The sequence below is a fragment of the Oenanthe melanoleuca genome, chromosome 1A (assembly GCF_029582105.1).
Source record: "Oenanthe melanoleuca isolate GR-GAL-2019-014 chromosome 1A, OMel1.0, whole genome shotgun sequence".
Lineage (NCBI taxonomy): Eukaryota > Metazoa > Chordata > Aves > Passeriformes > Muscicapidae > Oenanthe > Oenanthe melanoleuca.
Window position 1 is genome coordinate 21493356 of NC_079334.1, and position 27030 is coordinate 21520385.

At 40.3% G+C, this 27030-nt stretch overlaps 1 protein-coding gene and 1 long non-coding RNA gene across 3 annotated transcripts; one reads left to right on the top strand and one right to left on the bottom strand.

Moving 5' to 3' along the window:
* Positions 1 to 260: 260 nt before the first annotated feature.
* PVALB (parvalbumin) lies at positions 261 to 11948 on the bottom strand. Of its 2 annotated transcripts, XM_056515069.1 has the most exons (5): positions 11842 to 11948; positions 8272 to 8339; positions 6214 to 6346; positions 5656 to 5765; positions 261 to 478 (listed from the first exon to the last, which is right to left on the bottom strand). In XM_056515069.1, the coding sequence occupies exons 2-5, from the start codon at positions 8330 to 8332 to the stop codon at positions 450 to 452; spliced, it is 333 nt and encodes a 110-aa protein (XP_056371044.1). In that variant the 5' UTR covers positions 8333 to 8339; positions 11842 to 11948; the 3' UTR covers positions 261 to 449. The 2 variants fall into 2 exon arrangements, with proteins under 2 accessions (XP_056371044.1, XP_056371033.1); XM_056515058.1 differs by lacking the exon at positions 11842 to 11948 and having other exon boundaries at positions 8272 to 8357.
* An 8037-nt stretch (positions 11949 to 19985) lies between these two features.
* Positions 19986 to 25177, top strand: LOC130265468 (uncharacterized). The gene is made up of 3 exons (XR_008842611.1): positions 19986 to 20190; positions 24611 to 24755; positions 25075 to 25177. It is a non-coding gene; the product is annotated as an uncharacterized LOC130265468 (long non-coding RNA).
* The last annotated feature ends 1853 nt before the right edge of the window (positions 25178 to 27030 follow it).

Below are 27030 nucleotides of genomic sequence, written 5' to 3' on the forward strand. Positions count from 1 at the left end.
TCCAGGCTATGAGTGTGCATCCGTTTAGCAAGGATGGCTTAAAAATAATGCAGTCAGTTTTGCCACAGTTCAGGACTTGGACTGAATGACTCATTATATGCATGTTTTATCCCAAATAATTTAAAAAATTTCTTCCTACTTTTACCCTAGCTAGGGATAAAGCAGCAGGGATGTCAGCAAAAATACCAGTAACATTTTCTCTCAGCGTGTGCCAAGCCTACATGAAATAAGAAACAAGTTGTAGTGAGAGAGAAGAAAGCCCAGATTGATGTGACCTTTATTATTTTAACAGTGTCTTTCAGCACAATTACAGAGTTGCAGGATTGCAGAGAACAGAGCTGGAGTATAAAATAACATAAATAAATAGAACAGGAGCCAAAGCAGTCAGCAGGAGGTGGTTGGAATTGGGCAGTGGAGGATGGGTGAAGGGTTTGCATTGGTCAAAGCCTTTATGATTCAGCCACCATAGTTGCAAATTCTGGAGAAAGGAAAGAATTTTAAAAAAATATTTAAAAAACCAAAATTTAAAGAAGGAGGAAGCATATTACAATGAATACAGAGTCACTGGGGTTGCAGAAACATCACAATAACAGAAGAGCAAAGAAATCCAAGTTAATTAAAGGGAAAATAAGATTTGGGAAATCTTACAGTGAAATTAAAGGATTTTTTGAGAATAAGGGAGAAATGCTACACATGCCAGACTGTAAGACTTCCACCGCTATTCATCTGAAGAACTTGATTAGTTCTCGGTTATTTCTTTGTAAATCTCAATGGGATGAAGGCAAGAAGTAGAAATTTAATCTTGCAGTGAGATAAATTTCTTTTATATCAGAGTTTGGCAAAGAGAATCATTAATGAGTCTCTCAAAGTATTCATGTCCCATATTATAATTATAATTATATTGCTTTTAAACTCAATTTTGTATTTGTAAACTGAGTGAAAATGACAGATTACAAAAACAGAAGGCTGATACCAACCTATGTAGCAATTTTGACCATGTTGTAAGAATGAGAAAAATTCCTGTGGTGCCAGAGAGCTAGGATTTTACCCTGTGGCTCTTATTAGTGGTACATCCATAATATTTACATAAACATATCTATCTGCAGTTTGGGGTTATTTTATGCTTTAGTGTATATAAAGCCTTTCAGCAGGGAGATAAAGCATGGAGAAGGCACATTTGTATCCTGGTGAATAGCTGCCTGGTTATAATTCCTAACTCCATCTAACCTTGGAAGAGTTACACATGAGAATACCTTGCACAGTTTTATGTGCCTTGGAGCACTGAAAATGACAGACTGGAGGGAATCCCAAGAAGGGCAACAAAGACGATAAAGGGATTAGTGGGTATGCAGAGAGGGTTTAACATAATCAGCTGAGAGGAAAATGACAAATAGGGGAGGCAGTCATCTGTAAAGGCTCAAGAAAAAATGACTGAAGTTTGACATAATGAAGAATAAATTCTGGCAACTAAAAAAAGTTAGAAGATGAAAATTAGACACTTTAAAGGATATTCTAGTGTTCAGTTGAAAAATGCTAAACTCTAAACAAGTGAGATCTTAATTGACTGTTGTGAGCAAACAGATCACACTTTTGATGGCATGTCCAAAAAACATGTTGCCAAATGCAGACAGACCAGACTGAGAAATAAAAAATGTCAGAGGGTTTAAATTAATTCCATGTTTACCCATCGTTTTGAAAGATGGAAATCCAAATTAGGATTAGTGATGCAGATTACTTAACACAAAACATGTATAAATCCTGTATGGTGGGGACATAGATTGAAAGTGTTGCAAACTGAATTTAAGAGATAACATAAAGTGCTTGTGATAAAAACCCCATTCTGGGCAGAAAAGAAGAAAGGCTATGATTATTAAATCTCTGTGTGAATAAATCCTGCAAAGAGAAACATGAACTGCAATGGATCAGTCCTTTCCGAAAAGGACTGTTAAAATAAGTTAAATTAAATACCTTTTATAATAATTTGTGCCTGCAGAATATATTTGGAAAAGGTTATTCAGACTTGCAGCCAAATATTTTCTATAATACGTTTTGAAAGTGCTATTATCACTTAATAGCAGTATATTTCACAGGTACTTTCTGATAGCCAGCAAACCATAAAATACTCCTTGGATAATTGCAACAATTTCACTTTTCCCAGGATTTTCAATGTATTTTAAATATTTCAAAGATGTTCCAGTTGAATAATCTTCTAAATTAGTTCACTACTCATTTTTGTATGAAGGTTAGTGCAAACAGGTGGCTTGTAGAAGCATTGTTACAAAGTGTACTCATGTATGCAAACCCTTTGAGATAAGGCACGGTATATCAGTCCCTTGTAAATGGTTATTGCCTCTGACTGGCCTGTTAGGGAATCCTTGTGACTTACTACATCCTTATTTCCAGTTGTAGTTACCCTTCCAAACAAAATGATGTCTTTGCACAAATAGTGGCTTTAAATTGCAAAGATTTAGACCATTTTGTCATGTAAAATAATTTACTAGCTATTTTGTGTGAAAGGTCTGACTTAAAAGGAGAGGATTGTTTCACTGTGTTCAGTACAGTTTAGTACTATATATCAGCCTAATGCATGCCCTCTAGTATTTTACTAAAATGACAGACATGATTCCAGAGGACGTGTTGTAGGCTCGTGATTTCTCTCATCAGATTGTGTTTTTCACATTTTCTTTACAACAGCAAATCTGTTTAAGAACATTTATGAGTAATGACTTACACCTAATTTATTTTAGAAGATAGAAGAGCACAAAGCAGGTTATGAAAAGAAGGAATTCCAAATTTTTTTTTTTTGTTTTGTTTTGGTTTTTTTTTCTTATGGCTTTAACCTGACAAGGTCAAGACTTTATAGTTGTAATTTTGCATGATTAATGTCACATTTTTACAATATTCTGATTTACAGGGATAAAAATTTGGATTTGTGCTGCCCACAAAGCATGGTCTTTGAAAGTTCTCTATGTACTTTCTCAAGTCTATTAATATCAAGAAACTAAGAGGCATGATGTGCATGTCCAATTCCAATGCACAAAATACATTTAAAACAATATTATGACTAGAAATTGTCATCTTTTTTTCTCCTCTTACTTGCGTACAAATATTTTCCTGAAGCTAGTAGAGGTGCTTCAGCATCATTTTTCAGCTCAACCTGGAAGCTAAGGTTGCTTGTGCTATGAGGGAAACTGGCCTTGACCTGCAATTTTTTTTCAGATTCATCATCTTCTGACCGCTTTGGTGAAATATGAAGGGGGTTTGACATTTGGCACAGAAGATGATTGTGTCTTACACAACTGGATGCAAGTTTTCAGCTCTTTGAAATTGCTTCATGAGTCACAAGTTCAAACCGTGATCAGACAAGAGATAAACTGCTGAAACTATTTCAGAGCTGAATGGTCTTGCAGGAATGAGGAAAGGTTTAGAGCAAGAGACCTAAGGAAAGTTTGTAATGTGAGACCCCAGCTAGTAGAAGGCTGATTAGGTTGGGATTAATGTTTGTGATGATACAAGTTGTCTCTGTGGTGTTAAAAATCCCTAAAGATCAGTTCTTACAACTGCTGTAGGCTCCCAAGGGACAGCATTCAAAGGCCATCAGGAGAATTAACATTAACCCCTGTGAAAGGCTGCTTGTTTGCAATCATTTAGTGATTTAGAAAGCTGATGTTTGAAACAAGGGGTAGAAGTGATGCCTGATAGTTCAGCTGCAGGAAAACAAAATTGGTTTGCAACAGAAATACAGCATTGCAATACTGAATATGAAATGTGATGTATATTTGTGACTTTACATTTTGTTTACATATGCAGTTATATTCTTGAATTGGATTTATGGGCCAAAGGAAAAGCTGGGAAGTATCTGTCCTCCTGGTCCTTTGGTCACAGTCCCAGCTGTTAACTTTTGTATGTATTTCAAGCCTTTCTGGTATAAAAATTGGCTGTTAAAGTAAAATTTAAGAAATGGAAAAGGAACTGGTAGTATTGTACAGCAGGGATATGGTCAGAAGAATCAAAAGAAAAAAGCACATCATTCTCTTCTCATTATCAAGTGTAAACACAGAGTAATTTCATTTCAAAGTTAGGGAAAAGTAAAAGTGCAGAAGAAAGAGATAAGAAGAGGCATTTCATATTGCTTTATTACAATGTACTGGGTTTCAGGCATTATTTAAGAAAAAAGTTATGGTAGTCTTAAATATAAAGGTTAATGCTGTATTTTCTTGTACAAACCAAAATCATTCTGCAATATTGTTCTTTTATTCCAATTAAGACTAGTTTTGATTTGCAGCCTTCTGGAATAGCTGAAAATTTATCTGATATGAGACTAGTGGATCAGCTGTAAGCTTACTTACCTGAATTAAGTTTTCTTTTGAAAAATTGCCCTGTGATTTTAGTACTACTATCACTAATTTTAGTGTGTATAAAGAAGATCCATATAATCAAGATAGGAAGTTTCAAGAAAAGACACCCACACTGTATTCAGCAGCACTGCTGAAGTTTTGCAGGAGCTTTGCCTAAACCATAATATGATCATGATTGGAAAAACTAAGAAGCTTTGGTCTATGAACATGGCCATAGTTACTGATATGCCAGTGTGCATCACACGACTGATATGTCAGTGGCTGGTTTTGTGTGTTATCTTCTAAGCTGGGAGACTGTGTTAGTTAACTGCTTTTTATTTCTCTTCTAATTGACTTTTTTTGTTTTTTTTTGAGATAACATTTTTTAAAAATCACAAAGATTAGCTAACAGAGAGGTATGAGGGGGTTTATGTATTTTTTAGATTTCAACTTATGATATTGCTTATCAATAAGTCAAACTCCTAGCAATTGCCTGCTCTCTAGGTGATTTAGTAGTCTGGCCACAAACTTCTGTCTCCTGCAATGAGGAAAGCTTTAGTTTAGAATTGCATCTCTTCTTGTCTCCTTCAGTGTGTTTCATTCACTCTCACCTCCAAAAAAGAGGAAAAAAGGAGGAATTTTCTATGTGGGCTAAGCTGATTCATCCCAAGGGGGAATAGAAAACAGCATTAGCTTTTTAAGCAATGCTGTGAGAGGAAAAGTTGTTCTGTTCTTGTATTTCTCATATTGAGTAAAAGGGAGTGACAAGCTTTCTTAAGTGTGAAGACCCACGTAAACACTAGCATAAGCTGGATAGACTGTTATTTTATGGAAATCCTGTAGCAAAATGGGTGTACTTTGAATTTTAAGAGCATTGCTTTGCTAAGCTATGCACTACTTCCCTGCTAACTAAACATTAAGCAGAAATGCTGGCGCTCAGCTTTTATTCTTTCCAAACCTTATAGTCAACTCTCCATCTCCTTGAACTCGCAATGTCCTGATCCTCACTCCACTGATATCAACAAATTACAGTAACTGAAGTAGAGTTTGGCTGGGTACTTAGTCCTGCGCTGCGGAGTGCCCGACCCACAGCCGGGTTCTGTGAGCTCCTGCCCCCTCTAGTGTCACAACTCGGCTCCTCTTCCTCAACGCCTCCAAGCAAGGTATGGCAAACACAGCAGGACTTGGTATTTCATTAAACCCGAATTGTGTCCTTCAGAAGGTCACAGCCCCCAGTGATTCCTAGGTTTTCTCAGTTCTTTTGTGTAAGGGTAGTATTCGGCTGTTAGTGTCAAAGTTTACTCCTCTAATTACATACCATCAGCGCCGATTTTACCATCACCGTCCTTATCTCCAGCAGCCAGAAGAGCCTTCGTTTCTTTGTCTGATAGGTCTCTTCCTTCTGGGGTAAAGCCCTTCAGGACAAACCTAACGAGCAGGAATAGAAAAAGAAAGAATGTTGGTTTGGGGGTTTTTTGTTAATTTTTGTTTTGGGTTTGTGTTTTTTTTCTGCAGAACAATTACATCTCATTTATTTGTACTCTGATTTGAGACACAAGCTGGAATCCAGCCTTGTGTCTTCTGTTGTTGACCTTCTTTAACATTCCAAAGCGCTTTACTCTGAAGCTGCATTTGGCTGAAGAACTACCTGTAAGGTATTGACCATTCATGTGTTTCAGGGATCCTGCAATCCAAGTGACACAAAGCTGTCTCCAACACTCTTTAAACTGTGTGCTCAGCAAACAACTGGCATAACACACAAATATTAGTCAAGAGTTTGAGCAGTGTGTTACTACCTAGGGTCTTGTAAAAAGAACCCACAAAAAATTAGACTCTTGATGCAAGGATATTTGAGAGAGGATGTAACTTTACTTACTTCAATTCTTCCTCTTCAATGAAGCCACTCTGATCTTTATCAAGAATATGGAAAACCTTCTTCACATCTTCTGGGCTCTTCTTTTTCAATCCTACCATCTCGAAAAACTTTTTGTAGTTGAAAGATTCAGCCGCTATAGGAGATGAAAAAACCAGAAAACTGCTTAGAAAAGTCATTGAAACACGCACACCAACACATACCCATGGTTTTCTTCCATGGTGCTGTTTTTCCTGCCCTGGGGGAGCAGTGGAGGCCAGCTGTGGTAGGAGCTGGGTGTACTCACTATAATCGTCCGTGCTTCACAGGTGCTAATGGAAATAAACAAAGGGGCAGGGGGCCAATGTCTCTGTTTTGCAGATGAAGAGCTGAGTCTCAGAAGGATGAGACTTGCCCAAGGTCACACAAGAAGTCTGTTATAGACTTGGGAGCTTTGGGATCTGAGGTCTAACGTGCTTGGTCTCATTTCAGTGCCTTAAACTTGTTTTTTTCCCCCCCTAAGTTTTACACTAGAAAACAGACGTCTGAGACTGGACTCTGACTACTAGATATCTGTCACTTTTTGACATTTCCACTCATAAAACTACCAAAAATGCCCTTGCTCAAGCATTGTCGAGAAGTATTTCAGAGCGCTGTTTGGTTTTTTTCCTGGAGGCTTACTAGAAATCAGTGTTGCGTGTCACCCGCTGAAGGAATGTGCAATCGTGGTGTGTGAGCTCAGACACTGCAAGGGAGCGCTGCACGGCGCGCTGCCTGCAAGACCTTGTGAGGAGCTGTCTCCGGGGAGGAAAAAAACAAACAACCCAGAGCCCTTGAAATCGGAGCCGAGTTTACCTGCTCCACCTCTATTGTCCTTTAACCGCACCCGCTTTTCTCCCACCCAGGTAGCCTTACAACTGTGATGTGGATTGGAAATACCATAGTGACCTCCAAAACGTGCGGTGGACTTTTTTTTTTTTTTTTTTTCCCCATGCGTTTTTATTCCCGCCGCATTAAATGTTCCCATTACATAAAATTAAGGAGGCTCAGTCTTCCGTGATCTGCCTAAGATCTTCCTGATCTGTCGTTAGTTGCTGCTAATTGCATCTGCTCCGGGACTTGGAGATGGCCGTAGAACAATGGAAGCTAATGAGTAAAACAGCTGCTGGATCCAGCAAAGCAATTTGTCGCTCGCTCTGACTCTCCGGCTTCTGATCTGAGCCGGGCTCAGCGGGTCTTGCGCTCCTGTCTGTTCGGGAAGGTCATCGCACAGAGCAGGACAGACAGAGGCGGCTCCCCGGGATGGTGCGGTCAGCCAGGTAGTTTGGGGGAGGGGGGATAGCGTGCATCCCGGAGCACGATTGCTGGCTTTCTTTGAGAGCAGCCTTAACTGCCTGAATCTCTGCAAACACGAGGAGGGTTTGCTGTCAGTTTGGGGGTCGCGGTGAATGAGAGGGGTAGGGAGCATCTGATACCCGGAGGAGTCTGAGAGGGAAGTGTGAACCACTGCAGCCATTCGACCTGCAGGGAGCCCTGCAGTCGAGCAGTGCACCCACTTGCTCTACTGTTGCCGTCTGTCCATCCCGAAAAGCAAAGCCCACCCGGGGATTCTGCATAGGAAGTACGAGAGTGGTTTCTTATATCCTTGAAACGGGAAACAGCAGTTCTGTAACATCCGAAACTAAATTTCAGGAATGAGTGGGAAGCTGCCTGCATCCACTGCTGACTTCTCTATCCCACACCAAGATATAATGCAGCTTGGTTTGCCAAGGGGTTTGTTCCCTTTGAAAGTATTCTCTCGGTAGAAGCAAAGTCTGTCTGCAGTTACTGCTTACTTTCCTTTAAAATAAATATTTTACCTCTGTAATGTGCAGGACAACTTTGCTGAGAATGCAGCCTTGTACTTCATAAACCTGTCAGAGGCATTCCTTGAACATCTGAAAACACGTCCTCATTTGAAATTTTGTCTAGCTAGTGCCTCTAATTTTCCCATAGCTAAAATAAATGCACAGCTGTCCTAACCTGAAGAGATGAAAGGAGGAAAAGAGAGAAGAGGAAAAAAAAGGAAAAAAAACCACTCACCTGCAAAGGCTCCCACAGCCTTCTTGATATCCTCAGCGCTGAGCAAGTCAGTCATAGCCATCCTGCAACTGTTTGAACAGGGAAGCAAGTGCGAAAAGATTAAAAAGTGCTTTTCTCATCATTTCTGCTCATATGACCAAAGCTGCAGTGCTGTGTGGGGATGGCACACCGGGAAAGGCTGGACCCGTGCCAGCTCTATAGCTCTGCGTGGATAAGTGCTGTGGGCTGTCGATCTCCAGTTCGCAGAGCCCCATGTAGTCCACAGCCGCGAGGGCTCAGCTAAAGAGAGGGCACGGGGATGCCTTTGTGGGGACCGGGGTGGGGGAGGACGCGGGTGGGGGTCGCTCCCTGGGAGGCTGGAGCCTGAGCCTTACTGGAGCAGCGCCAGAGTCTGCTGTGATACCGGCTGGAGAAAGAGTTTTGCCAAGGTCAAGTCCTCGGGTGCAGTGGACAAACTAGTGGTGCAGAGCAGAGCCTTTTCCTTTAGTAAGTCGGGATGAGCTTTACCAGTTATATTCGGTGATGTGTAAGGAACTGCAGCATATGCCAAGCTTCAAGCTGTTTTTGAGGTCGGGAAGCAAATGTAGCTTTTGAACATTTGCCTTGTCGTTCAACCACTTTAAACATTCTCCCCCTTTTCCCTTCCCCCTCCCCTTCACACAATATTCCTTTTAGACCTTGTTTCTTTCGGGCCAGTCCATATTAAGCATCATCCTCACTGAATTAATTATCACATCCCAGCGAATCCTACAGATCCCGTTTGTAATGCACAATATGCTGCAGAATCTTCTGCGATAGGGTATGGCAAAACGAGATGTGAGGTGACAACACACTCGTGAGGAGCTCCTGTGCGGTAGTGGGTTTCTCAGGCAGGACCGGGCACTTCCCATTAGCATCAAAAAAAGAAAGCGTTTAGGATCTGTAATGTGTTTTCTAGGGTTATTTTTTTTCTCCAAGAATTTCTGCCCGTTTTTAACATAAAATATGGCAAGTAGTCCAACTTGCTCTCAGAGTTTGGGCAGGAGCCATTAGACGGAGGTAGCCAAGGTTAGGGCCCAGTAGTAGGGCAGATCTCTGCAGGAGAATTGGCAACGCTGCTCCAAGAGAGACGGGGGAGGACAGAGCGGTGGCAGCGAGATCCCCGGGCGGGATCGACGGGTACGGCCCGGTCCCGCTGCCGCAATCACACCTCTCCTCTGAATGGGGCCGCCGGAGAGCAGCCTCGAAAAGGGGGCGGCTGGTGCAGAACCTCGGGCTGTGCTGTCAATAATTGCTCGGTGCTTTTAAAAGTACGAGCCCCATCCATTTTTTTTTTTTTTTTTTTTTTTTTTAACTGAGAAAGAGATGACATTTTTTTTTTTTTCTTCTCTTTTTCTTTCCTAAAGGTCGAATCTTCATTGTGGACAGGACTGCTATTTTTCTCTAGTTGGAACTTCGCCTCCTGGCCTCCCTTTTCCATGTATTTCCCGAGATGCAAGAGATGCTTAGTTTTCTCCAAGGACAAACAAGGAGATGGATGGTGGAGCCAAGTCCCTCTCCCTAGGCTGAACGCATCCTTCCCTGCTTTACAGGGAAAGAAGAGCTGAGCGCTGGGATGCTGAACTGAGATAAACAGCAGAAGAGCTCTGCGCACCTTCCTGCACGGGTCGTTCTCACTCAGCGTCCCCCTTTGTTTTGGAGCTGGGAGGGTGCAGTAAAGACAGCACCTGGCTACTGGGATCTCTTGCTTTAGAGGAGTTCAGGGTTAGAACCCTATTGTTAGCCCGTTTTAAACGTAGGATAAGCGCAGACCCATCAATACGCAGCTGTTTGCCAGAGATCAATGTGCTGTATCTTATGAAATTGACGTCCCTTTACCTTTCCTCAACTGAGGGAGGAGAGGACAATCTTCTCTTGCTCCCAGTGCAGGCACCGCCAGCCCAGTGCTACATCGCCCTCTGCTTTCCCTGCTTTGCTGCGTGCGGTCTGAACAGGAGCTGGGCCTCAATCTCCTCAGGCTTTTCCCCTTTCTTACGAATCTTTTGCAAACCCCTCGTTGTGCCGCAGAGCTTCCTTTTAGGTCCCTCCGAACGGGAACGCACCTGCCCACCCGCCAGTGAAGATGCTCTCCCGGCGGGTGACTCGTGTTTCGGTGTTAACCCCGCTCTGCTGACGAGGCAGAGCACATTTGGAGGGCTGCCCTCGGGGTAACCCGAGCCCGTGGCTGGCAGAGGCGACACGCAGAGCTGCCTGCTGTGCTGGCAGACGCCGATCAGGTTAACTAGCCTCATGCCAAGCCAACCGGCCAGAGGCGCATTCCCTGTCTGCGTCCTGGGGATGGGAGCCCGGCGGCTCCCTCCGCATCCCTAACGATGCGCGAACTGCCCCGCTTTCCCTCCGTCATCGGATCTGTCAGCCCTCTACGGCCTAATCATGCTGTGGAGGCGAAAAGTGAGAGGTGTCAGAAAAATGAGGCTTCAGATCAGGTGGAGCCATCTGTAGAGCGTAAATAACATTTCCCCCAGCTCAGAAGCCGTGTGTACCCTCCGCAGCCAGACAGGTGAAAGCAGCGACACAGGGTTTGCAAACCGGACAGCTGGGATCTGACATGGAGGAGCGGCTGGGGCCCAGCTCCAGCCTCAGCAGTGTCTCTCTTTAAGCACAGCTAGCAAATTTCCCGAAGCTTTTAACCTCCAACCTGTAGTCAAAACTGTTATTCTAATAAAAAAGGCGTTTCACGAATTGACAGTTTCTCACTCGACCCTTCATCTTTTTCTCATCATCCCTGCGAGATGAATGACGCGTTTTCCTTTATCTCTGAGACTTTGCCAATTTTTCTGCCCGAACTATCTGCAAAATCCACACGGTGGATTTCCAAGTTGTCTGCACCAAAACTTTTGTGTAGATCAACTCCCCCTTCCAACAGCTCCAAAATGATATCGTTACTAAGTAAAGGACCAAATAAATTAAGAAGAAATCAGCCCACCCTTGCCGAAAGCAAATCGTTCAGGAAGAATTTCCTGAACAGCACGAAGCCCTCACACCAAGAATTGAAGCAGAAAGACGGCGGTCCTTTGCAAAAAGGGTGACACATTTCCTTTAGCTTCCTGGTGACCACACCAAAGAGATCAGCTTCATCCCATCACTTGCAATCATCTGTGCAGAAAGAGAGGTGCCATTTCTAGACTTGTTGAGGTTGTTGTATGTTTTTTGTCTTCGGTTTACAGCTGGCTATTTCAGTGAAATCTCTTCGCGAGCCCTTGTTCATTTTCTCGTTCACTTTCTTCCCTCCCTTTCCCAGTTTTGTCATTTCCACCTTCTCCCCTGCTTTTCTTCTCATTCCCCCTCAGTGAGATCACCTATTTACTCCTTTTAATGGTCTAGTCTTCTCATTTGGAGTCTTCTCTGCTGGAAGCCATTCCTCGGTGTTTGAGAGATTTGCATCTCTTTGTTTCCGGGCTTTTGTTTATGGAAAGGGGGATGAGGCCGGAATGATGGAAGATACTCTGATCTGCGAAGGTCCTGCTTCTTTGCCCGGAGCTGGTGAATCCACGTTTGCTGTGGAAATTTGAGCATTTTCTTGCTACTTACCTCTTGGATCTCTCCTAAGCACGCTTGAAAAGGTGTTAGATAGGGAGGTGGTCAAAAAGAGTTGGAACTCGAGGTAGGAACCCCATTTATATAATCTCTTTCACTCATTCTATTTTCGGCAGGTGATACCCACTCCTCACTGGTATCAGATATTCAGGGGTTTTGTTGGTGGTGTCACATTTATCTTTCCCTTAACTAATAGAGGAACGCTATTAATAATCCTTGGCTCTTACCTTCCCCTGGCTGTGAACACCCATAACATTGGCAAAGTGATGGTCCACATGAAACTCGAATGTTAAGGGGAGAGGCAAGCAGTACAAGTGAGCTGTTAAGGGACAAATAGGCAAATAACAACCATAAAAATGCCATTGAGACCTATTTTCCATTGTGTAATCCATCTAGGGACACTTTTCCTGCTATTTAATGTTTTCCTGGCAAGGGAAAACATTTTGCAAAGGGCCATAAATCATACATCAGAGGAAAGTGGCATTGGGGAGATCATGATGCATTAGGAGGTTCAGTTCAAGAGATGGGACTCTGCTCACAGAGGGAAGACATAGCCCCCTCATCAGTGTGAGGGAAAGCAAAGATAGGCTCCAGAGTTTGCCCTTTTCTTTCTTTAGCTTTGACAGATACTACTTGTAACAAAATAGAACAGGTCTAAACTGCCTCCTGCACCTGAAGCTACAATGTTCAACTTTATCTCTTGGTCTTGAGGAAATCAGAAATATTTATTTTTTTTCCCTGCAGGCAACAGCAAACTCAGTTGTGTAATTCTGATTGCTTATACTTACAGAGGCATGCAAAACCTGCATTCAGGGCCCCAGCGGGGAAAGTGCTGTAGAAGTCTAGAAAATTTACAACCTGAGCTTTCTTGGGAGAGACAGAGAATTGTAAATGAAGAGATCCTACATATACAGCCATAATACATCGACTGTAACCTTTTCAGCATATAAATTCTCTTTATGCTGAGTTGTTTATTCCAGGGAAAGACACGTTTCAAGACACTTCTATTTTTACTCTGTCAGGCAATAATAACAACAATAAAAATGGCTGTGAAAGGTATTTGCCATTCTGTAATCCATTTATGGACATGTTTCCTGATATTTAATGTTTTTCTGGTAAGGGAAAACATTTTATAAAGGATTATGAACTGCATTTATCTGTAGCAGATTTATGAGTTAAAAAGGGGCTTTTGTTTTTTTCTGTTTCAGCACTCAAACCCAACATGTCTTAGGTTAAAAAGCAACCAAGGTTATGTGATACAATGGAAATTATCTTTTGGGAAAGGCAAGTACTGCAAATGCGAGCTCTGATTTTTCCAGCTTGATTAATTGATCCTAGAAGTGAGGAAAGATAATTGAGGTATGTATGGGGTAGGAATATTTAAAAATATTTCTCTACTGCCTGTATAATTTAGATGCTGAGTTCTATGATAAATAGGAAATACTCCAGCAGCTTTAGATAATTTCTAAAGAGGGAGCTTTATTGAATCAAACATGACAAAGGGTAATCCAATCATTTGTATTCTCTCTCTGATTTTTTTCTATTACACTTCCTGTAGTGGTTTTTGAGTTTACAGTGTGCTACTGTAAGCTCAAAAAAACCCTGTGCCACCATACTACGGTGTGTGTAGTATAGGAAGTAATACTACTTTTCAGCAACATTCTTAATTTCTCACAAACATTGTGCCCACACCGTAGCTCAGAGCAGGTGAGAATTACAGTGTGAGGTAGCTTGTGGGTCCAGATGTTTCAATCAAATGGTGCATTTCCTTTGGAACAATATAAGTCATCTGTCCTCATTTGGAGGAAAGATGTCTGCTAAATAAAACAGGAACCTCTCATTGAAATGGAGAATGTAAACCTCTTCCCTCCAAATTATTATAATTATGACATTAAGGGGGTCTCAGGAAAAGATATGGGAAGTAGGAATAACAGTTCATTACTAGGAAAAATAAAATAGAAATACAGTATTAGAAAGAACAACCCCAAAACACTGACAGAGTCAGAATACAACCTGACACCCTGTCAGTCAGGGTGTTGGTAGCAGTCCCATTAAATGGTGGCTACAGACCTCCTGGACTGACAGATGTGGTTCAGCTGAAGCAGTGCTCCTGTAGAAGGTGCAGTTTTCTTCAGAAGGTCCAGAGATGATGTAGAAAGGTCTGGTTTTCCTCTGGAATCCAGTGGAAAGAAGATACCTTGGTGCCCAAAATTCTCAGTTTTTATCTAGGTAGGAAAGGCTTGGCTCGTCCCCCTGGCTGGAGCATCTCCCAATGGGATGATGTGATTTTATCAGTCATACAGTGGGACTGAATGTCCCTTTAGCAGACAAGGGGCAGAGGGGAATGTAGTTTTATCAGTCATACAGTAGGACTCAATGTCCCTTTAGCAGACAGGGGGTGGGAGGGAATGTAGTTTTATCAGTCATACAGTGGGACTCAATGTCCACTTAGCAGACAGGGGAAGGAGGAAGGATGGGTTGTGAAAAAGATAAAGAACATTGCCCCACCTGATTTCAACAGGTGGCCTATTGCCAGATAGTATGTCCCAAGGAGATAAGGATCACTGCCCCACCTGGTTCCAATAGATGGTGATAGAATACATACTTTTGGTCACATCCTGTATTGCAACCTAAGATGTCATCATATACTGTTTGCTAAATTCAGTCATGTGGGGCTTGCATTGCACTTTGCTATGTTATAAACCCTTGGTGTAGTACCAAGCCTAGATTCTGTGGTATTTCTAAACCACTATCTCATGGTTGTTAGCTGCATGCTTCATTTCCTTTTGGTAGCTGGCAGAACAACTTTTCTCTTTTACCTTCCTTTGGCAGCTTAGAGAGGATAAGGATTGTAGGACAGTCTTTTTGGCTAATGGACTGTGCCTTCCATTTCTGTCTGTTCCACTGGAATGACTGCATTTGTCCACTGGTGAAAGGAGAGCAAATGCAGGGCCAGGCATTGTGATTCTTCTCTGTAAAAGCAATCCTGATTAGTGGAAATCCTTTCTTATTCTTTTAGTTAGTTCCTACTAAGGCTTATTTACAAAGACAGAAACAGATTTATGACCACATTTGGCATATAGTGAGGTCTTTGTTACATGTCAACTATTTAATTAATTTAAAAGGGTTTTATTGTTGGGATTTGTTTTTGGGTAAGAAGAATACAATCAAAATCTGACACATCCAGGTTATTTGTACAAATCTTCCTGAAGCTGGAAGGTGTGGAGAGTTGTGGCAATCTCAGGCTCACTGAGATTCTGAGATTTCACTTACGTGAAATGGTAGAATTTAGGGGGGAAGTTTGTGTTACTGCACTTGTCAGTTTTGGTAATGTGGTTGCATACTTACTATCATCTCAATCAGGCTCATTCACAAAGAGATTAGGGTTGGGTTCCCCCTTTAAGAGGCATATACCTTGCAGAGCTGGGGATGCTCATCCATAATTTCTTTTTCTCTTTCCCACCACATATAAGTAACTGTAACCCAAACAATAAAGTGCTCCAGGTCCCTATCAGCCAATGTATCCAACAATTTGGGATGGTATCATCACAGCACTAGCATAGCACCTTAGAACAGGAAGCTTGCCTTGCTGCTACATCCTATGCCTGCTGTGTGTTGTGACAAGCAATTTTCCTGTTTTGTTAAAGATGTAATAGAATCACAGAAACATTAAAATTGGAAAAGACCTCCAAGATCAACAAGTCCAAACTAGCTCTAAGTGCTACATCCCGTCATTTCTTGAGCACTTCTTGGGTTGGTTAGTCCCCCACTTCCCTGAGCAGCCCATTCCAATGCTTAACTACCCTTTCAGGGAAGAAATTCTTCCAGATGACCAGCCTGAACCTTTAGTCTGTCGAGGATGTTGTGATGATGAGTTGGAGAGGAAAGTGGATAAATTACTGGAAGAGAGATCCACTGAAAGTTATCAAACTCCTACAGGCCACATCCAGCTTGTGAAGTTCCTGAGCCAAAATGGTTGTGATTTGGGACAGGATTAGGGGAAGGTGTCATAATCTGACTGTCTTGCAATTGCACCCCACCAAACATTTTTATCTCTGCCCACTGTCACTGTTTACACTACTGAAAATATCCTTTGTTTTGTATGTACTAATTATAATTTCCTCTGCCATGACTTGTTATTAGCTTTGCCTGAGGGAAGCCTGTATTCCTAGGATCAAAGCTCAGTGGTTCCATTTTTACTGATTTTTCCATTCCTCTGATAATTGTCTCAAAAGCTGAAGATAGCAAATAGCTGGAGGTACCCCAGAGGTAAGAAATAGGTCACTACTAGTCCATGCTACCTGTGGGCTTTGGGGACTCCCCAGCTTGTGTTGCAAATGGTGTGGAAAAGAAAGCGAAATGTCTCACCCAAAGGGGATAATACGAATAAAAAACAGAGATAGGTGTAAACCCCTGGTGTGAGTTAGGCTCAAATTACCAAACAAGAAAAAAACAAGTGCTGAAAGAGTAGGTCTGTGTATCATAACACCTCCTAGCAACTTCAAATGGATATTTACAGCAGGAAAAAAAGCTGTTAGTCCCAGTGGGAAACCCTGACCCCAAGGTTAAGAGAATGGAAACAGTTGGTTTTCTTTACAACAGACACTTGTGGGTATCAGACATTTGTCATAATTGACACTCTGGTGGTGTTCACACTGGGATGGATAAGCCCCATGTAATTATTACCACAGGGGTTATATTCCAGAAAAACTAGCACAGCAGAAAGATGGTTTCATTACTTATTCCTATTTATACTAGGCTGGTATTTATACTACTGGTAGGAGAACAGTCAAAGTATTTAGATCAGGGTAAACAGCTTTTGGGGAAATTGGACTTTAGTTTTAGCAGCTGGAATCCTATGGCAACCAAAATTTTGATAGTAATTCCTTAATTAATCTGTTGGCATTTTTTCTTTATTTTTTTTTCTTTGTCTTTTTTTTTTCTTTTCTAAAAATTTTTTAAGCACTTATAATTCATTTCAGAGATGTTAACACCCAGTGAGAAGGATTTAAAAGTCAAAGGTTTGTAAAGGAGTCATATCTTTCTGGGTTAACCACAAGTGGGAAGAATTTTATAGCTAAAAAATGGCAAGCTGAGGCTTTGCTGCCCACATCCCAAGTGGAAATTATTAGATAAGGAAGTCTATAACCATTACCAGAACAGGAGTACTGTTATATCAGCTGCTTATTTAGTGTCAATATTTCATTAGAAAGCAGTTCTTCCATTTACACAATTGGTAAATTAGATGTCTTCTCAAGTTTAAGTGATGATTTGAATACAGCTAAGGAGAATAACAATAAATAAAAGTCATTAATGTGTAGTGTTGTTTCAGTCACCCTGATGAAATGAGTTGAACAGCATCAGCCCAGTTGTTAATAAACAAATACACACAAAATGATCTTATTTGCACTAAAAGAATATCTCCATGTTGTTCATGGCCTGAATCTGACCCAAACACTGAATTCTCCCATGCTTTCACTTCTCTTTAGGTTGCCTAAATGGAAGACAACTGAAAGGAAATCTCTGCTCTTGCTACCTGTTCTAAACTTCTTAAGAGAATGGACAGACACTCAAGTCTTAGCTTGTCCAGCAGTTTTCACCTGGGATCCCCTCAGGTAAATGTCAAGTTGAAAATTTGAGTTTATCTCTTGTAACCTCCTTATCCTCTGTGTTCAGGAGAAAAAAATATTAAAGAAAGACTCACAGGCATATTCCTAAGGAGACTGTATTTTTTATACCATTTCCACTGTATCTCAGCTTCTTCTTACACTGTCCTTTTAGATATTCCTTCTGATAATCATCACATTATAAATTATATATAAATTATATATATATATATATATATATATATATATATAAACTTTATGTGTGGGGATTTCTTTATTTTCCCATGAAAGTGAAAAAGTTTTTTCCTATTTAAAAATTATTTGCAAAAAGGAAATAGTTATATTGCACTAACCATTTTTATAGAAACTTACATTATAGTTGTTATATTTTGCACATCTGAATTGATCCTCATTATGGGCATACTTGTTTTGCTTGGGTATTTGTATTGTTTCTCCTTCCCCAAAAGGTTCATGGTGGCAATCTCTTGCCAAAATCACCCTATTGCAGGGCCTTTTTGAATTCCTGCTTTCAAAATCTTGTATATATTCTTTGTGTAGGTAAAAAGCAGTGTTGTAATCTAGAATTAGAGCATCAATGCATCTGGTAGAGATGCATCAGCACTTTAGGCACAGGCTTTGGTATTTTGATGGTTGTTAAGAGGCAATAGCCTCCCAAGCCTTTTGAGTTTTGATCTCACTGGGACACAGAAGAACACTGAGATACTTCAGAAAATTAATCATTAATAACTTGCTTATGGATGATGCAGAGACTCACAAGACACAAGTGATGTGCTGGTTGGCATTTTACCCCTGAAATTTATAATCTCAGTTATTTTTCTGCACTTCTGTTGACAATTGTGCTCTGTAATTTGCAAAGGAAATATCAGGGCATACTAAGAACCTTGTTGATCTCTGAGACAGTGTACTTCCATGTCTTCTGTTACTATCATCTGGCTGCCTAGGGAACTTATTTTTCCAACACTTTCTCCTGTTAAAGGGCAGACAACTAAAACACCAACAAATCAACTGTTTGCATGAGACCACACAGTGTAGTGGCACAAGAAATTGCAGGTTGCATCCTGTCATGGGGTGGTATCCTCCAAAATGGGCTATCCTTTTCTTTTTTGTTGCTCTAGGTCTTGATGGTGAGAAGTATAGCTGGTGATAGCAGTTTCACTTGGGTGGAGCAAAGTGAAGCAAAGAGATCATTCCTTTCACAGAGAGGATTTATTTGTTACTTGACCTCTTCTTTACTACCATATTTACCCTGTTTATTGCACAGAATGTGTCTTTTCAGATGGGCTTCTTTTACCCTTTCTTAATAGATTTGTTCCAATTATTATTATTATTATTATCCATAAGCCTGTATTCACAAGCATATTGTAAAAATGCTTAAAGCTGTGCTCACAGGAGACAGGGGGAGGAGTGGAGCTCTTCCTTCTCCCAGGAGAGGGAAAGTTTGCTAATGCCCTGTGAGGGAATGACAGATGATTTCTCTCTCAGGTTATACATGCTCTAAATCCTCGCCACCATTCTTCTCCAGCAATGAGGAGACAGATGCTACTGTAACAGCACAGAACTTGCACAAATCCCTTACAAAGACCTTGATCACTGCTCTAAGTAAAAACAAGTGACTTGCTTAACCTTTCATCCTATTTTTAGATGAGCTTACGTTTCTGAAGGATGTATTTGATTGCCTTCCATGGTTTTGGCTAGTTTTCTGTTGATTTTTTTTTTTTTCTTTTAGTGTGATATGGGAGGATGAAGGTGTGAGAAAGTGTCTATTTCTCTGAGCTGTTGTGTTGGTATTTGTTAACCTGACATTTTGTGTGATGTGCCCAGTTCCCTTTCTAGCAGTTTCTAGTAGCCATGGGAATTAAGACAGCAGAAATCACACTTTTCACACGCAATTTCTCTCCTGAAAAAAACCAAAACAAAACTAGTGGAAGGGATAGACAAATGATTTTGTGAACAAATCTTTGATTTGGCCTCAGGGTAGATGCTATGAAGTCTTGGGAGAGAAGGTTTGGTTTTATTTCACCAGTTTAGAGTAGTAACCTGGTTTTCAAGAATTGCTTTTATATCCAGAGAGCTGCAGTTTCCACTTGGTTGTCTTTTGAGGGTCTGAGGCATCTTCCACAGTTGTCATTGAGACTCTTGTGGTGTATTTAATGGAGATTTCAGTATGATCCTCTTCTAGAGCTTTTCTCAGGAACTGCAGTTATGGGGATCAAATGGTACCACTGAATAATTACTTTGTAGAGAGAATGCCAGTTGGTTAGGAGTTTCATTGAGACTGTAAATCCTTGTGGGTACTCATATCTTGAGAGATATCAGTGACTGTTGAAAACTACTGATGTTTTAGATTGTAATCTAAAGGCAGAAAAAACAGGTAAAAGATTAATCACTCATGCTGTTTCTTCATAAGCATCCATATTTTATGTGTGTGCTTTTTTTTTTTTTTTGTGAGAAAGAGTACATACTGGACAATCGTATTATGTTTTGTTTTTGTGGGTTTTTTTGAGGGTTTGTTGTTGTTGTGGTGTTTTGTTTTTGTGTGTCCATGTAGGGATACATAATTGTCCATCTTCTGGCATAGAAGAACCACAGAAGTCCACAGTTCTGGAGTGAGGAATTATCATATATTGTCACCAAAACTAACCAAGTATTGACAGACAAAGTTTTAAAACACCATGTATTTTATTACTCACTGAGACTGGCAGGAATATCTGTTCTGGTAAGTACTTATGACTGCGTGAGAGAAGCAAACAAGGGGGTGATTGATTGTGTGAGGATGAAGACTGGGGAACAGATACACACATGCTGAGAGAGAGAGATGTAGATAAATACCTTTTCACTGTGGGTGTCAGCTGGAACAGATGCCTCAAGCATGCATGGAGCCTTAACCTAAGTGTGTGTGTGTGTTTTCCTCCTCCCTACATAATCTACACCTGTAGAGGAAAGCATGTACCTATGTGAAAAAAGGAAGTACATACCTGGTGTAGAGTTAAATGAAAAGTTGTTTCAATAGCTGAATTCCTGCTCTTATAAAATCAGGGAAGTTGTCATTATCTTGAAAAATATGTGGAAGTTTTGAGAAGCCTGCAGAAAAAAAACACATAGTTCTACTACATTTTGGTAAGTGGAACATTTGGAACTTTCTGCTCCCCTACCAGAAGTGCATCTGATACACTGTACAGGGTTTTCAAAGTTTAATTTAGCTTAACTCTTGGCTGCAAACAACTGCTGATAAATTTAGTTGGGGGATTAGGGAAGACTAATAGCTCCTTAAAAGGAGCCTGAAGATGAGACAGCAAAACAAAAACATCTGCTAGACTCTCCCTTAGAATGGTAGCACACCATACAGACATATACAGACATATTTTAGAGAAGTAAATAGGTTGGTTTTGGATAAGAAGTGATTTTTGTAGATATAGGCACTTGGGGAAAGAAAGCCAAATGTGTGTTTAAGGGAGTTGTTCCCTTTCCAAACTGAAGGAGGGGGTATCTTGACTGGAATCAGTAGTGTATAGCAAACACCCTTCTCCTGTGCTTCTACACAGTTTGCTAGCCCTTCAAAAATTTTCACAATTTTTTAAAAATAGATCATCATGTTTATATAGTCTTTGGATTTCTTTGGCAGAATTAATCCAAGTGTACATTCTTAAGCAAGGCTACCACATCTTCTTAAATTTCTCTGTGGTTCATAAAGTAGTATTAAGCAGTATTTAATATATATGGTCAAAATGGAGACTCAAACCAAATCAGTGCAAGGAACTCAGTCAGGTATTTATTTGGAAAATAGACTTACTGGAAATTACTAAAAGTTTCACTTCCTAGATGTTTCTTTCTCACTTGTTTTATACTGCATCAAATTTTCTAGATCCAACTGTAACTGGGGCCTTTTAAAAGTATTGATATATATAGTTGTCTCATAGCAAGAAACTATTCTTATGCCAAAGGCACTGTGATCTTGCACAGTCTTCTTTATCCTTAACTTTGGACTATGAATAGTCCCTCTGAAGATAGATTTGGAACTTAAATGAGAATGAAGTAACTATTTAATGCCTTTTTTCCTGCCTTCACATAGCCTTTTGCTATCCCACAGTTAAATTTTTAGTTTTTCTATTGCCTGAGGGCCCCAGAGAGAACTTACATGAGAAAAGGTTAAAAAGAAAAAAGCATTTGAATAATTATTATTCAAACTAAGAGGGAGTAATCATTTGATAACATTTCAATCTACTTAAAAAGAAATTCCCTTTCATAGACTGTTTAATTATCTTGTGGGTTTAGCAGCTGGATGGCTATTATTTCAGCAAAGAGTTTATTGAGATTTGCAGAAGGATTAAATGTAAAAGCAGAGTGTCTGTTGTTAGCCTAGATAAATCTGATAGACTGTGAACTCATAAGACAGTCATCTGTAAGAATGTGATCTGTATTGCCAAGTCAAGCAAGTGTGTTTAGTTTTCAAACTTTTTTTTCTTTGCAACAACAGTTGAAAAGAAAGTATTCAGATCAGAAATATAGATCTGCTCTGATGAATCAAAATATGGATTCAAGAGTGAAAGGAACTAAGAATTTTTCTAGTAAAAAAAATCCTGTTATGTTGATAAACTCTTTGTATATTCACATGATGATGTAGGTGGACTGGTAAGCCCCATGTCTTGCATTCAAAATACGTGAACAGTAACTTTTCTGTAACTGAGAGCAAAATGCCACTGACTTTTCAAGTTATATCTCTAAAATACCAGTTGGAGTTATGTAGTTATGTGATGAAAGTGTTATTTTCTGTGATTCTTGTACTCTGAATTAGGGCTATTTATAAAACTCTGCAGCCTTTCTGACTGCTCACTAGTTGACAGCCTAAAGAGCTCAATTTCAAGTTTTGTAGATGTTTCTTCATCCTTTGTTTCACTGTGTCAGCATGCCAGGCATGGTGAATATTATAACTGTTTTATTTCTTGATGTCTAAAGGCCACAGCATTAGCAAGAATAAAGAGACTGAGAGTTATGGGAGGCAAATTACTAAGGTAAAAGAAAACCCAAAGAAATTTATTAATTGCTAATAAAATTAGTGAAGGTCTAGTGCTTGTGTGGTGCATAATTTTAGTCTCTCTATTCATTTTCATGACAGACATATTTCCCTCCTCCCTCCCTTTGAAGGACTGAATATTGATGTGTCAGGCAATATTTGAGGAAGGCTGCTCAAAGGTACTTTACACATCAGGATCTCTTGATTATTTTACAATCTCATTAATGCAGACCAGGTTTTTCCTGAGATTACCAGTTCTTGGTAATTCCAAAGCTTCTCCACACACTTGATAGACTTGATGACAAGAGAGCTGACAAAGCAGGAGCAGGCCCAAAGCCAAATAATTAGCTGCTACTTGGGGGAGGTGCCTTGAAGAATTATTTTCCAGCTCAGAGGTCCAAGACTAGAAGAACAAAGGTTGAGATCAATAAAGGAAATAAAAAGTTATGTGAAGAGAAAATAGGTTGAGGGGGAAGATGGGATTAGTGGGGGATGAGTGCCACCAGGGGAAAATGGTGATGAAGGTTAAGTTGGTGATCAAAGAGAAAATAATTTGCAGATGAATAAGAAGTATAAGCAAGGCATGGAGACCAGTTGATTTCTTCTTTCTGCCAATCCAATTTGAGAATATGCATAAATGTATTTTATTATGATGTTATTAAAGGTAATGATTTTAGAAGTGTTGATTTTAGGGGAACTTGGATTTAATCCCCTTCCTTTTTTTTTTTTTTTTTTTTAATACAAGAAATTTAATTGTATTGCACCATATCATAGACTGTTTGAAATGCTCATGGTTGCCAAATGCGTGTAAGATTTTAATTTAGGTCGAGCAGATTGTCTCAGCAGACCAGTAACTCTGATGGAGACTTTGGTTGTCTGAAGATAGCATCTGGTATCTGAACATAGTATAAGTAAGGTTAGAAGGGGCCACCAGATGCCATATGTGCAGTGAATAGCTCAAAGATGACCTAATATAAGGATAGGTTAAACTTGTGTAGTCAAAGTTTGCACATTTCCCATAACAGAGATCCCATAGTCTTTTAGGCCCTTGTTCCAGTGTCTTGTTGAATTATTTTTTCTTATCTGCACTCAAATTTTTTTCGCTTGTGCAACTCTGTCTCCTGTCCTTCCATTGTCCACCTAGGAGAAGAGTCTAGCTGTGTCTGCTCTTTAATCTCACTTTGTTTAGTTGGGGTAACAATTAGATCTCCCTCCCAGTCTTTTCCTTTTTAAACTAAACAAAGTAATTTACTTCAGCCTTTCCTTGAATATCATGTGCTCAAGCCTTATTTGTCCTTGGTTGAGCTCTATCAGACTCTCACTATTTGTCTGGTTTTTGAGTGATAGTATTCCAGATACAGCCCCATGAGCAGTTAGTTACTAGACAAGAAAAATAATTACTCTTGACCTCCTGGCTACTGTTTTGCTACTGTAAAAAAAAAAAAAAACAAAAACCCAACAAATTGAAGTGGAAGTATATAGTGAGAAATACAGAAGATCTATGAAAGAAGAGAAAAAAGCAAGGATTTTAGCAAAGTTTGGTCAGCAAAATTGCAAATGTTGTGGACCTGAGCTGTAGCTGTGCTAGGCAGCCACGCTGTCAGACAGTGGAGGAATGGCTCTCCTCTATTACCTTTTATGCTGCAGAGGTCTTGGCAAGGAATATTACTACCTTAGGGCATCTGCAGACTTTCAGGTACCAACAGAGTATGTTCCAGGCAGTTCCACAGAGGGTAAGGTCAAGATTCACCAGTTTTCCCTTCCTATCTCCTAATGTAAATCATATTGGCATATCTAAGAGATATAATTTATAGCCAGCCTTCTGGGTGGTCAGCTTCACATCTCATAAATTAGATAGCCAGACACATGTGGGTCAAGTTTGGAAATGCACTGCATTTCTCTAGAGAAAGAATAGATTCTTCCCAGTTCTTCCTCTACATTTGATTGTTTCCACACATCCCTCTTTTTACTTTTTATGTTACTCTTTTCGTCAGCTGTGTATTGTCCCTACTTTTTCTCTCATTCTGGTTTTTTTCTTCAGTGAAGCATGTTAGTGGTTGTAATAGATTAGTATATGAAGTTACCTGACTTTTATGTGTAATCTTTTGTTTATCTGACTTCCTAGGTATAGAATAAAGGACTATGTTCCTCTTCCCAGCCTTCCCTCCCTTGTTCTCTCTACAGAGGCACACATTCCACAATGAGATGAACTGCAGAGAAAGTTCAAAGAAAGTTCTCTGGATGTCAAAGATCATGATGCTCTCTTGCAGGTGAACAGCAGAAGATGTCCCAGCTCTTCTTAAATTCTAAAGAAAGATTTAAATTAGTCTCAGATGAGTCTGTGGATTATCATAGCACTCGCTGTACAGCAGGGCCTGAGATCCCTTTTTTCCAGACAGGTTTGTGCTTGGTACTGCTGGTCAAAATAATTATCAAAGAAGAAGCATTAGTGAGAATGACACTGTGCCATCCAAAGAAATCTTTAGGCAGTGCAGATTATTTTGTTCTGACATAGTGTTTACAGTAGAAGAAGTTCTTAATATAATTCTGTTATCAATATTATTTTGATTTTTTTTTCTTTTTATCCAGCAGTCCCTTTGCTGTCTGTTTTTGATACAGTCAAGAGAAAGAAAATTGGAGTGGAGAGGATAGAGTGGTGTGGGGTGTTCTCCTTCTGGCAATATCAGCACCAAGGAAGGGGTAAGTAGTATTGAAAATGGATCCAATTCAATCCTGTGGAAAATGATAGTTCCACTAAAAGGCACTGGAAGCAAAGAGGGGAGTCTGTTTTTTCCTGGTTAGTTAATGGGAATACATCCAGTTCAATCCCCTACTGACTACATCAGCCCATGTCTTGAAGGTTACTTGGCCATTCTCTTTTAAGGAGAATGTATTACAGTGCAGACTATCTCTGTGAGTGAGATGCAGAGATGTTAAGCAAGGTGGGGAGGAAGACAAAACAGATTCTCTTTCAAATGCTAAATTATAATATTGCAGAAATCAGTTTTTATACTATCTCAGCAGGATAGTACTAAAAGATCCTTGTGGCCATCAGCCTGGTTTAGTTTTGGATCAGCTGGACAGAATCTAACACAGGAAAAAGTTGGGAAGAGTGTGTTTCTTAAGTTGACTGAGTCTTTGCAATTGCTGGCAAATCCACTGGATGGATCTTCTGACAAACTGGACAGGGCAAGCTGGAGATAGATCCTTAGTAAATCTAAGAGCCAACAATTGGCTAAACATCTTGGACAAGTTTGGAAGCTTGTTTCTTGTTTCTTGTTTGGCTCATTTCCTTGTCCCATCCCCCTTTCTCTGCAGCAGAAGCAGTGTTGAAGGGTGTGCACTCCGTCTACCAGGCTGCTGGAGGAGTCTCTGGCCTCAAATTACACAGCATGAGAACTCTGTGCACAAAATTAGCAGCAGAGTTCTGTGTATTAGGTGCCAGGGAAAAATGTCACATTCAGCAGAACTCAAGAGGCGAGATGTGGAACAGAAAGAACTGGAACAGGACATCAATTCCCCTCTAGCTTTTACTCTTTCTCAGCAGACATATCTGAAAGTGCCATAACCACCTTGTCTGGACTATGAATTTTTTGGGTAGTAAATAGATTTTTTTTGTATGTCTTAGTCACAGGCATGTTTGGTTTTTACTCCCCCTCCCCCTTCACTTCCTCCTTTTCCTTTATTTTGAAGTTTTCTTTTAGCCTTTTCACAAGGAAAACACTTTTCAATCATGAAAAAGTGCTGCTGACATACGGTTTTCTGCCCTCTTTTCCACCTACCTGTGTTATGATTCCTGATGAGAAACCCACTGTTATGGCACTGCATTCACATCGTGCAACAGCTTGTACAAGTTGTTTGTAGTGTAATCTGGAAAAATGAATAAATTGGTGGCAAATAAATAAAGTGATGGCAAACAGGGCAAAAGCACTAAAAAGGAGAGAGGACCAGCTACTCAAGAACTGTGTTCTATAGATGCTACCTCTCTACCTGCTGTCTCATTCAGAAAAGCTATTACAGCAAAGGTCATGGTTTGGAGATGTGTTTTGGCTTCTTCCATACATCATAAAAGTGGTAAAATTCTTGCCACACCACTGTTAGATTGCCCTGAAGCATATGTGTGAAAGAGGCTGCATCAGTATCTGCATGTGGAGATGGATTGTCAGGAGACAAAGTGAATTATTTGGGGCTGTACGTGTACACACATATACTTACTGTGTTGTCAGACCAGACTGCTTTTGTAAGACAAAGTTATCAGGCAGTGCTTGCTTAATGTATTCCTCCCCATTCATTCTCCTCATCATCTTGATGTCTGTGCTGTGAGCTGGGCTGGGAAATTGATCTGTGGTTTTAAAAAAGTGTTTTTACAGCTGGCTTAGTTAGCTGATGTATTTTGCAGCATAGCCTCAGATGTGCCATCCTGTGAGGCAGGAAAAAAGAAAGAGTATGTGAAGACAGGGAATTTCCTAGGCTGTTACCATTACCATATACTCATTTATTGAAATCCCAACTTCAAAGTTCTCCAGTACCTTTGTTAAGCTCAGA

Excerpts from the sequence above, each read along its gene's own strand:
- PVALB (XM_056515069.1), bottom strand. The coding sequence starts at position 8,332 with ATGGCTATGACTGACTTGCTCAGCGCTGAGGATATCAAGAAGGCTGTG. Across the intron at positions 6,347-8,271 it reads GGCTGTGGGAGCCTTTGCAG|CGGCTGAATCTTTCAACTAC; the intron begins GTGAGTGGTTTT and ends CATCTCCTATAG. Across the intron at positions 5,766-6,213 it reads ATTGAAGAGGAAGAATTGAA|GTTTGTCCTGAAGGGCTTTA; the intron begins GTAAGTAAAGTT and ends CCTGCTCGTTAG.